Genomic DNA, 11328 nt, shown 5'->3' with positions numbered 1-11328 from the left:
AATCAAACCTGGGTCCTCTGCAAGAGCAGTCAGTGCTCTTAACCACTGAGCCATCTCTCCAGCCCCCATAAATAAATATTTTTTAAAAATGCCTTTAATCTCAGCACTCAGGAGGCAGAGGCAGATAGATCTCTGTGAGTTCAAGGCTAGTGTGTTCTACAAAGTGAGTTCCAGGCCAGCAAGGGTTACATAGTGAGACCCTTTCTGAACAAAACAAACAAAAATGACAACCGAAGAGCACATTAAAATGCCCCTCCTATGACTCTCAACTTTAAAAAAATATTTTTTATTTTATGTGTATGAGTGTGTTGCCTACATGTTTTTAAGTTCACCACATGCATGCAGTCCCCATGGAGACCAGAAGAGGGTGTCAGAGCCCCTGGAATTGGAGTTATTGAGTGTTATTAGCCACCATGTGGGTACTAGGAACCGAACCTAGGTCCTCTGCAAGAGCAGCCAGTGCTTTTAACCACTGAGCCATCTCTCAGGCTCCTGACTCCCGGTTTTTTGGGTAACATTCAGGAAACATCTTTAGGAGCTCCTCTCTTGACAAATGTCAGTACGCCAGTAGCCATGGCAACACTCCACTACACATTGGGAGGAGGTACCCAATTTCCCAGTGAACAGCTAAGTGGAGCCTGGCTTTTCCCAGTAGGAAACCTTGACACTGCAAATCAGGAAAAACAACTGTTTATTCCAAAAAAATACCAAGTCCTCCTGCTGTCCTCCCCAGGAAGTTAAGGGTGGGGCCAGCACTGGAGGGAGGAGTAGGGAGGGGAATAAGGGGAGTACAGAGGTGTGGAGAGTCCTCTGGTGTGGCACTTGTCTCAGACACCCCCTCCTCAACCCCCAGCCAGAAGTGGAGATGCCTTCCTGCACTGATGTGCATGCTGTGCCCACATGTGTTTGTGTGTTTACTGGGGAGCAGGGGGAAGACTCAGAAGGCAGGGTCCCAGCTCTGGAAGCATGGGTGTGTGAGGGGAGCAGAACAGGGCCTGCTAGCCCACCCTTGAGACCTCTCCCCACTATGGCTTTATTGAGATGAGAGGTTAAGGCCCCAGGGTCAGGCAGGTGAATGGAGGGTAGAGGCTAAAAGAGGGATGGGTAGATTCCTGGAAAGAATCAGGGCTGGAAGAGGTGAGGGAAGGAAAGAGGGAGGGAAGGAGGGAGAGGAAGAGAGAGAGAATACAAAAGCAGAAATATCCTGTACCCCCCTATTCTCCTAAATGCTGGGGGCTGGAGAATGCTGAGTGTTCTGTGGGAATGTTAAGTACTTTAAGGGGAGGTCCTAGAATAGATGGGGGGTGTCCACGGCAGCTGCTACTAGCTAGGAGACTGGAAACCTGGCACCAGAGCTTAGGAGAATCGGTGGTAACTTCCTAGTTTTCCCAGTGGGGTGACAGCCTAGAGGCCAGTTGTCTGTTCCAGGCTCTTGGTAAGAAGGGATGAGCAGAGGGGCCAATATTTGGTAGGGGAGGGAGCAAAAGAGGGAGGGGGCGGCCCAGAGGAGGGAGAAGACCCCCCCCTCGCCTTGGGGGGCTGGGAGGGGGGCATGTAGCCCTTTAAGAATGGGGAATGGCCGCCCCCTGAAACATGGCTATATGTACAGAGAACTGAGGGTAGGGAGAGATTGTGCACTGGGTACTGGGGACTCCCTGAAGTCCCTGGGCACTCCCCAGTGTGTTAGGGAGAGGGAGAGGGATGAGGGAGCACCCTTGGACCCTGCAGGTGACAGGTGGTAGGGACCATTGCTCTCAGGTGTACCCACCCCAGGGCCAGGTCAGCAAATGGTTTATCAGTTGTGGGGCCTTCCAACAGGGCCAAGGGTCTCTGAGGAGAGTTTGGCCCAAGCCAGCAAATTCTGATCCTGGTAGGGGCCAAGTACCAGGGATTGGGTGGGGTGGGGCAGGGATGTCATCCAGGGGCTGGGAAGCCCACCTCTACTGCTGTGGAGAGGTCACTGGGTTGACCCTGTCACCGATCAGATGGCTGGGTGAGGGGCAGTGGTGGTATCAGGAAGAGTGTGGATGCCCTCACCAGTGGGCAAAAGGAGGCTGGCCAAGGCCAAGTCTGTGCCTGAGGTTGATCCAGGTTTCTACTCAGTGTAGAGGCAGTGACATAATCAAGAAGGGCCAGAGTGGGGGTGATATCAGAGCGGGACAGCTGGCTCCACCGTAGTCCATTGGAGGGAATGGGAGAATGGCCTGTTGTGCTGGTCCCCTGAAGGGAGGAACTGTAACTGCCATGGGGCTCAGGAGAACAACTGGAACACAGCCCATCACAGCATTTGGACCCCAAGATGTTGGATCCTGGCAGGTGAAAGCACATGGTCGTAGTGTGTCCTGGAAGATGATGACACACTGTCATAGATCCTAGGAGGTGATGATGTCACAGCTGAAGTGAGTTCTGAGAAGTGATGATACTATTTGTTGTCTTGATCCCAGGAGGTGATGACACCATGGTTATGGTGGATCTCAGTGGATGATGGCACACTGGCTCTCATGGACCTTAGGACATGGAGACACTGGAGTTGAAGTGAGTCCTGGAAAATGAAGACACCATGGGCTCTTATGGCTGCTGGGAGGTGATGGCACCACGATTACAGTGAACCCTGATGAATTATGTTGGGATGTGGTTGAAATGGGTTCTTGGAGGTGATGACACCATGGCTTTCATGGATTTTTGTAGATGATGCTCATGACACTTTTAGGTGTCATGGATCCTGGGAGCTGATGATTCATAGTTGCTTGAATCCCAGGAAGTGAGATCACAGATGAGACATGAGGATACCATAGTTGAAGTGGATTTTGTGAAGTGATACCATCACAGTTATGAAGACATGTGAGGAACACTGGCACCATTAGTCCTAACAAGCTGTGCTAGATAGTGCTACCGTCTGGAGGGTAAGGAACTCATTGGTCATGGTACATCCCGGGAGACAAGGACACCATGGTCATAGTGGCTCCTGGACGATGACAGCATGGCTGTGGTGGATGTTGGGAAATGAGGACAGCATGGCTGTGGTGAATTCTGGGAAATGATGACGGTATGGCTGTGGTGGCTCTTGGGAGATGAAAGCAGATGTTTGTGGTGGATTCTAAGAGATGATGATGACAACATGCCATTTAGATCCTGGGAGATGATGGGGACAGCATGTTTGTGGTGGATTCTTGGAGGTGATGACAGCAGCATGTTTTGGTGATCCTGGGAGATGAGGACACCATGGTTGTGAGAAATCTTGGGGGACAATGATGGTGACCCTGTAGGTAGAGGTAATTCCTGGAAGATGATATGCTAGTTGAGGTGGGTCTTATGGAATCCTGGGAAATGATACGGTTAACATTTGACTCCAAATGCTATGCCAACGTGAGTGGCAGACACTGGTTAGCACTGATGTCATCATTGGCAAAGTCAGCAGCATGGACACCCCAAACCTTCCCCTCTGATAGGAGGTGAGGACTTTGTTGACAGAGTTAATGTCTTCAGATATGGCAGAAAGGAGTGATACCAGCCTTTGGCACAACTACAAGTCCCAGGACTCTAGGGAGGGGCCTGGTGGGTGAGAGCAGCCTTCCTTGGAGCAGAAGCTCATCCATGGATCCCATCCCCATGGACTCACTGCTCGGGCCCAACTTCCCTTTAAAGGGGCTGGTGGACATCCTGTTGGCCATGTCCCTTGGGTCAGGGGAAGAAGCCATCAAGCCAGGTACAGAGAAGTGAGGCAAGGACTCTGATGACACCATGTCTATTAGTGGTCACTCAGAGTGGGGACTGCCTCTGAGAAGGAAACTCTTGGCGACAATATCCAAGCAAGGAGGCCATCACCACCAACACCCCACAGATGGACCATTGTCTGGGCCTCCCTGGTGTTGATACCCCTCAAATTACATTTCAGGACAGCCCGCTTTCTCTGGCATCTTCCCAGGGTGCCCCTCAACTGGGCATGCCCCATCTTCTCGAAACACAGTGCAGCAATGGAGGTGCCTCCTAGTGTCGCCTTCAAGTGAGTGACATCTGGTGGGGACACCACAGAACGGCCTCATCCTGGAGAGGTCCTGGGAGCAGGTGGTCATTTCTGGTCATGATGTTACACAAAGAGACACAGTCCCTGTGATGGCGCCATAGGGCAAGGCACCTTCTCTGGTGATGGCATTGCAGGAGGAAGGCAGGGCCCATGACAGCGGTGTGGAAAGGGGGTTTGATCTTTAGAGAGGACACAATTGGCAGGCACGGTCCCCTGCTACGTGTCCCAGGAAGATGGCTTTGTCTGTGGTGATGGCATTGGGGGGATGGAGACGTCTTCTCCATAGCAAAGAGAGAGGAGGAAAATGTTTCCCTTGTGATGTGAATTGCAAAGGAGGCTTTGGAGCTCAAGATGACGTCAACAAGTCTCAAGAAGTGTCTCAAGACCTGTCTCCGCAGTGACTTGGTGGGAAAGAGTCTCTGTTTCTACAGATGATGGGAAGGGACAAGGCATTGTCTGTCTGACATCACAGGAAAGTAGTCTGTGGTGATGTCATGCAAAATGCACATAGCCTTCAATGATGAACTCACAGGCAGGCCTCTTCCTCTGTGGTGACCTCATGGGAAGGAGGTTTAGTTCCTGCAACAACATCACAGAACACAGACATTTTCCCTCTTGATGACCTCGTGTACAGGCCTCTTCCTCTGTGATGACATCATGGGAAGGAGGCCTTGTTTCAAACAGTGACAAAGTAGGAAGAGAGATCTCATCCGCTGTGGTATCCCAAAAGGAGGCATGGTCTCTGGTCCAAGGGCCCATCTGGTCATACCCCTGGGGTGTGTGATGAGCTTATGTCTGGGATCCAGCTGGGAGGAGCTGGCCTGGGAGGCCTCAGCCCCCAGCCCTCAGCCAGGGCCTCAGACAGTAACCTCATTCTTGCTGGCAGTGCGCAGGTGCTGGGGCAGGTGGTGGCCAGGGATGAACTGCAGCTGCTCCAGGGTGCCCTGGCGCTGGAAGGGTGGTCTGCGGGCCAGTGTGCCCCCACCCCCACCCACGTCGGACATCCAGGCCGGTTGAGGAGAGCCATGAAGGGCATGGTGATGGTGGGCGTGCAGCCCTGATGGAGGCAACCCATGCAGGGGTGTAGGGGGTCCCCCAGGCCCTAGCAGCAGGTTGGAGTGCGAGGCAGCCAGGCTGGCCCGGGTGGTGGGCTCTGGGGGTAGTGCAGGACTGCGTGGGGGTGACAGCAGATGCTCCCGACTCTGGCGCAGGGCCTCGGGTGAGGACAGCAGCAGGTGTTCTTGAGACACCAGGCGTGCTCGAGGCAGCGTAAACTCATAGCGGGAAGCCCGGCCACCATCACCCAGAAGATGCTCCTGAGACATGACCCGCCGGGGGTTGGGTGCAGGTGCCAGGCCCAGCTCCTCTGGGCCACCCCAGGCATCCATGCGGTAGCCCCCTCCAGTGCCAGGTCGCCGAAGTGCATGCAAGGGCAGTGTCCCCCGGGGCATCTCCAGGTGTCTGCGCTTCAGATAGGCCTCATCCAGATCTTTTTCAGCTGGGGGAGGAGGGAAAAAGACGGAGAGGGTCCCTTGCCAATCCAGAACCACCCCCCCTGGGCTTCTTTATATTCCACCCCAGCTGCACAAGGCCCTGAAGTTTGATCAGCAAGAACCCCCAGGCTAAGCACAGCATGGTGGCTCATAGCTGCAACTCCAGCACTTGGGAAACTGAGGTAGGAGGATCACCAAAAAAACAAAACCCAAACCAACCCAAAAGGTTACAGAATAAACTTGGAGAAAAGCCAAAGAGATCCAATTCTTTGGTGGCCTGTTGGACTACTGTCCATGGTACTGGATGTAACCCCAGGCCCATTCACTGAGCTCCCCTTCCCCAGACTCACCTAGTCTCTTGAGAGAGGAGTAGCGGTTCAGTTCTGATTTCACAGCAGCCTCATAAGATGGGGGAAGATGTGAGAGGTTGTGGAAGGACCGGGAGCAGGACAGTGTGGAGTAGTGCAAAGAGGGGCTGGGCGGTGGCATGGCCCGCCAGTCTGCAGCAGAGAGGAAGACCCAGTCAGCATAGCCTCCTCCCTCCATCCTAGGAGTCCACACCCCATCCCTCCTCCCTCAGTACCAAAGGTCCAGGCCCCAGCTCTCTTCCCTTCAGTGCAGGAATCTAGAAAAAAGTCCTCCTCCCTCAAGTCCCAGGGGTCCATGCCCCAGTCCTCCTCAGTCAGTCCCAGGAATCCAGGTCTCAGCCCTACTCCCTCAGACACCCGGGAGTCCAGGCCCAGCCCTCCTCCCTCAGACCCAGGAGTCCAGGCCCAGCCCTCCTCCCTCAGACCCAGGACTCCAGACCCAGCCCTTCTCCCTCAGACTCAGGAGTCCAGACCCAGCCCTCCTCCCTCAGACCCAGTAGTCCAGGCCTAGCCCTCTTCCCTCAGACCCAGGAGTCCAGGCCCAGCCCTCCTCCCTCAGACCCAGGACTCCAGACCCAGCCCTTCTCCCTCAGACTCAGGAGTCCAGACCCAGCCCTCCGCCCTCAGACCCAGGGGTCCAGACCCAGCCCTCCTCCCTCAGATCCAGGGGTCCAGACCCCAGCCCTCCTCACTCAAACCCAGGAATCCAGATCCCAGCCCTCCTCCCTCAGACCCAGGAGTCCAGGCCCAGCCCTCCTCCCTCAGACCCAGGAGTCCAGGCCCAGCCCTCCTCCCTCAGACCCAGGAGTCCAGGCCCAGCCCTCCTCTCTCAGACTCAGGGGTCCATGCCTTAACCCTTCTCCCTCCAACCTAGGATTCAGGCTCCAGCCCTCCTCTTTCAGAGGTTCAGGACTTGGGGAAGTGGGAGATCTGGGGTTCTACCCTGTGAGAGCTCCAGCCTCTAGGAGCCCCTTCCTTTCCTGCCACAGTGGACAGGTCTGTGGCTGAGGGTGAAAGTACATTCCAGGTTGGGAACTGCTGGCATCTGTCAGCCCCCACTGAGTCTTGGCCCCAGCTGGGGATGCCTTTCATGCATCTTCCCCAAACTTGGCAGGAGGGAGATGACCACTTCTGGTTTCCCCTTGAGGACACTGCAGCTGCCTTGCTGGCCAGCCAGATGTGAGCACTGGCTCATAGGGCCTTACTCGGCTCCACCCAGCACCAGGCTGGGGCTGCCCGCAGTGGGGCTGGAAGGACCCCGATCCCTGGGGCGCCTCGGCCCTCTGCATACCCAGTGTGGCAGCGCGGTGCTTGGGACTGTTGACGTTGTAGTGCAGGTTATCTGAGGGACCGAGAAGGGAGGTGACGTCATTGTCATAGCCATCCCAGCTGGCACTCCTTCCCGGAAGTGTGCCACTTCTGGTTCCCAGTTTAGCACTGCCTCCCCCCATTATTAGGGCTCTACAGGTCGACCCATGCTATTGGCCCCATTGGGGAAACCAAGGCTGGGGACCTGAGCATATGGGTGCAAGCTCATGGCTGGGGAATGAGATGCCTCTTTTCCACATGCACCCCAATACCCAGGCCAGAGGTCTGGGAGGTCTCTATACTACCCTGTTTCCTCTCATTACTCAGGCCAGGTGGCCCCTCCTGATCCTACATCTCTCTGCCTTGACTTGAACCCTTCCTCTGGATCATCAGACCGGCCTGTTTGGTACCATCCTCCCAGTCCACTGCTAAGATCAGAAGTACCACAGTGTTCACCCCTCTACCACTCAGATGCTTTTCATGGTTTGCCATTGCCTGAAGGATAAAGTGGGACTTGGGAGCAGTGTCTGAAGGCTGCAACCTGGCCCCGGCTTATATCTGCAGCCTCATTTTCCTCCATGTCCCCAATGCCCCCCTCCCCTTCTCTCAGAGACCTGTGTAACCCTAGCTGTGTCCTGCCACAGGGCATTTGCAGTGTTATACTGGTTGCAATGCCTTCCTCTCCCTCTTTGCCTGAAGAATTAAACCTCCCTCAAGATCCAGCTGCATATGGTGGCCCATGACTGTAACCCCAGCACACCCCAGGCTGAGGCAGACCTGCCATGAATCCAGGGTCAACCCAGGCTACAGTTCTAGGCAGCCCAGGTGCAGCATGAGACTTTGTGTCAGGGAAAATAACCCAAACAAACAAAAGCCACATTCAGTGGCACAAGCCTGTAACCCTAGCACTCGAGAGGCAGAGGCAGGAGGATCAGAAGCTCAATGTCATTTTTCGTCTACCAAGGGAATTTAAAGGCCAACCTGGACTGCATGAGATCCTGTATAAAAACCAAACCCCTGGAAAAAACAAAACAAAACAAAACAAAACCAAACCCATGGGGCTGCAGAGATGGCTCAGTGGTTAACAGCACTGGCTTCTCTCACAGAGGACCCAGGTTTGGTTTCCAGCACCCGTATGGTGGCTAATAACTGTCCTTAACTTCAGATCCAGGGGATCCAATGCCCTCTTCTGGCCTCCATAGGCATTTCACACACACAGACACACATACATGCAGGCAAAATACTCATATACATAAAATTAAAACAAAGCAAAATAAACTAAACCAAACCAAACAAAACCCCAAGAAACTCCAGTTTGAATGTCCTTTCAGTATTATTGAAATCGTCCCATTCACCCCTGACCCCAGCTCAGTCTCTCTCCTTTCACTATGGGACTATCAACCCAGCTTCCTGAGCTTTCTTTCTCTATGCCTCGCTTTAACATGAATTCCAGAAAACAGAGTCCTCCCACTTCTCTTTTAAGGAGATGGAGCCCAGGATCCTGTGCATGCTAGGCAAGTTTCCTGCCACTGAACTGAACTGTATCTCTAGTCAAATGATCTCCTGTTGAGTCACACCTCTAGCTCCCTTAAAGGTGGTTTTTAGATAAGCAGTCTATCCCAGTCCTTTGTTTTCTGAGACAGAGTCATGCTATTTAACTCAGGCTGGCCTGGAACTTTCTATATAGCCCAGGTTGGCTTCCAACTCTTCATCCTCCTGCCTGTCTTCACTCAGAGTTCTGGGATTACAGCTGTGTGCCTCAGCATCTAGCCGTCTTCCATTCACTTCTGTGCTCCCCTGCTGGAAACATCTCTGTGGCTCCCTGCTGCCTTCAGAACAGAGTTTCTCAGCTCAACCTAACACTGAAGACATTTAGAACTCTGGTTTCAGATCTGAGTGGCTCATAAACTTTCTCCCAGTCACCCAGAGTCCTGAGCCTGGACTATTTCTCCATTCTGGGAGAAACCCTTCTATGCCTCAAACCAGACCAGACCCTTTTCTGCCCCCTTATGTTTTCTGGGATTTCTTCTAAGATGAGCAGGGTGGGTGTTGAAGGGAGGAATGAAAGGTTCAGGACGGATGAAGCCAAACTGGTGGGGGGGTGCTGAGCAGCAGGAGGGGAGGGTCAGGCAGGGAGGGCATAGCCAGAGACGAGGCAGCAGCCACCGTTCCCATTCACTCACCCAGGTTGGAGGGCTTCACGGTGTTGTACAGGTTCTTGGGCGTCCTGGGGGGCATGCTCTCCGGGCCTCCAAGCCCTGGTGTCAAGGAACTGCTTCTGGCTCGGTCTGGGCGGGTCCCAGGCCCTGCCTGATGCCTCAGAATGTCCACTAGCGCTCTGGAGGTAGCAGAAGGATGGATGGATGGTCAGGGACTGGGGTGAGAGCCAGATGAGGGAGGACCCAGGCATCTTTCTCCTTCCTCTCCTCTCCTCTGGAGAATCTAGCTCAGTGATACTGTTTGTCTTTGGCTACATATTGTCCAGTCTCACTAAGCTCCTTCAAGAGCCCCTTCCCTTGTCCCTCCACATCTTCCCATTTGGCCATGTGCAACCCTGAAGCCAGAACCTTCTTTCTGTCCTTCCTCGTTGCAATAAAAGGTGGCCTATTCATCTATGTAGGCAGACCTCAAGCCTTTTAAAAAGTTTTTCCTCTTTGCAATCTTTCAGATTAGACCTCCAAAATACATCGCTCATCAGTTCACTGCTCTCCACCTCTCCCACCTGGAATCACAGCTGCAGTGTCCTGGACTACCATGACTACTCTCACTCTGCAGTCTGCCCTCACATACAGCCTCAGGGCATCGCACGAAGCTCCATCCACCTCCAGTGGCTCCTCAGAGCACACAGAAGAAACTCAGCCTCTATCTGCTCCCCCTCACCTCCTCACACACCGTGCACAGACAGGTCACCCCATGCTCATGCCTGTTCCCTCTGCCTGGAATACCCTCCACACAGATACTGCCTGGCTCTGTTTTTCCTCAAGCTCCAGCTCACACAGACCCTTTCTGACCTTCAACCAGTACTCCCTCCAAGCCAGCGCTTTCCCCTATTACGTATACACACACACACACATACACACACACACACACACACACACACACACACACACACACACACTGGCTCCACCACAAATATTTAGTGAGCGTTTATTCTGCCAGGATTCTACATGAATCAACTCAGGGTCAGAACAAACCGAGGTCTGTTCTTAGCGCTACTGTTTATGTAAGGGAACAAAGGCACAGGGAGGTTAAATAGCATGTCTCACAGATTCCAGGGGACTTGGACTTAGAAGCCAGGCCTGTCCAGAGGGTTGGAATTTGCTCCATTCTGTATTCCCAGCTCCTGACCCACAGGTGTTCAAGAAATATTTATTCAACAAATGAGGGTCTGAGCTCTCCAATCCCATTTCTCCTCTACAGTTCTCGCCCAGTGCTTCTGTCGCATCCATTCTCAGACCCCACGCGCCTCTCATCTGCAATCGTTCCGCCCAACTATGTAACCACGCCCATTAGATCGCTCCACTGCCCATTGCCTGGGTCCCGCCTCCATCAAGGTAGCACTAGTTCCTATTGTCAGCCACGCCCCCAATCAGGTTGCTAGACCTCCCAGTGCCTAGGCCCTGCCCTTCAGTCAGGTTACTGTATTTCCTAGTGTCCAGGCCTCGTAACCGTCAGATTGCTCCAGCTCCCAGCGCCTGGACACAGCCTCAAGCATATTTCTTCTCCTCCCATTGCCTGGACTCCGCCCCCATCAGATTGCTCCGCCTCCTACTGCCTGGGCTCCGCCCTCATCGGATTGCTCCACCTCCTATTGCTTGGGCTCTGTCCCCATCAGCTAGCTACACTTCCCAGGGCCTGGGCTCCGCCCCCATCAGATTGCTCCGCCTCCTATTGCCCAGACCACGCCTCCATCGAGCGCCCCACCTCCCAGTGGCCGGGCCCCGCCCCCAGGCTCCGCCTAGCTCACACGCACCTGGGCACGTTGATCTCTCTGTGCGCTCTGGGCGCACGTGACGCCTTGCTGAAGGCCACTTTGGCGCCGACGCCCACGGCCAGGGCGAAGCTGATGACTCCGCACACCACGTAGGCCGTGCTGCCTCCGGGGCCCTCGCCCCCACGCCCCCCGACGCCCCCG

The 11328-nt window shown here is 54.2% G+C and overlaps 1 protein-coding gene and 1 long non-coding RNA gene across 3 annotated transcripts in view; one reads left to right on the top strand and one right to left on the bottom strand.

Moving 5' to 3' along the window:
- LOC115072619 overlaps positions 1-2536 on the top strand; it is a 16619-nt gene extending 14083 nt beyond the window's left edge. For both annotated transcript variants that reach the window (XR_003851657.1, XR_003851658.1), the window contains exon 3: positions 2445-2536. This is a non-coding gene — a long non-coding RNA (uncharacterized LOC115072619). The remainder of the gene's footprint in view (positions 1-2444) is intronic.
- Positions 2537-4843: 2307 nt separating this feature from the next.
- The window catches only part of Shisa7 (shisa family member 7), a 7444-nt gene continuing 959 nt past the window's right edge, over positions 4844-11328 (bottom strand). The window contains 5 exon segments of the mRNA XM_029570209.1: positions 4844-5522; positions 5868-6017; positions 7177-7227; positions 9377-9531; positions 11167-11328. The exon segment at positions 11167-11328 is cut by the window's right edge and continues 33 nt beyond it. Coding sequence (XP_029426069.1) covers positions 4882-5522; positions 5868-6017; positions 7177-7227; positions 9377-9531; positions 11167-11328 — 1159 coding nt within the window. The 3' untranslated portion in view covers positions 4844-4881.

Source organism: Nannospalax galili, unplaced genomic scaffold, assembly GCF_000622305.1.
Source record: "Nannospalax galili isolate Female #2095 unplaced genomic scaffold, S.galili_v1.0 scaffold842, whole genome shotgun sequence".
Classification (NCBI taxonomy): domain Eukaryota; kingdom Metazoa; phylum Chordata; class Mammalia; order Rodentia; family Spalacidae; genus Nannospalax; species Nannospalax galili.
The sequence above is the reverse complement of the archived record's forward strand: the minus strand, read 5'-3'. Positions and strand labels throughout refer to the sequence as shown.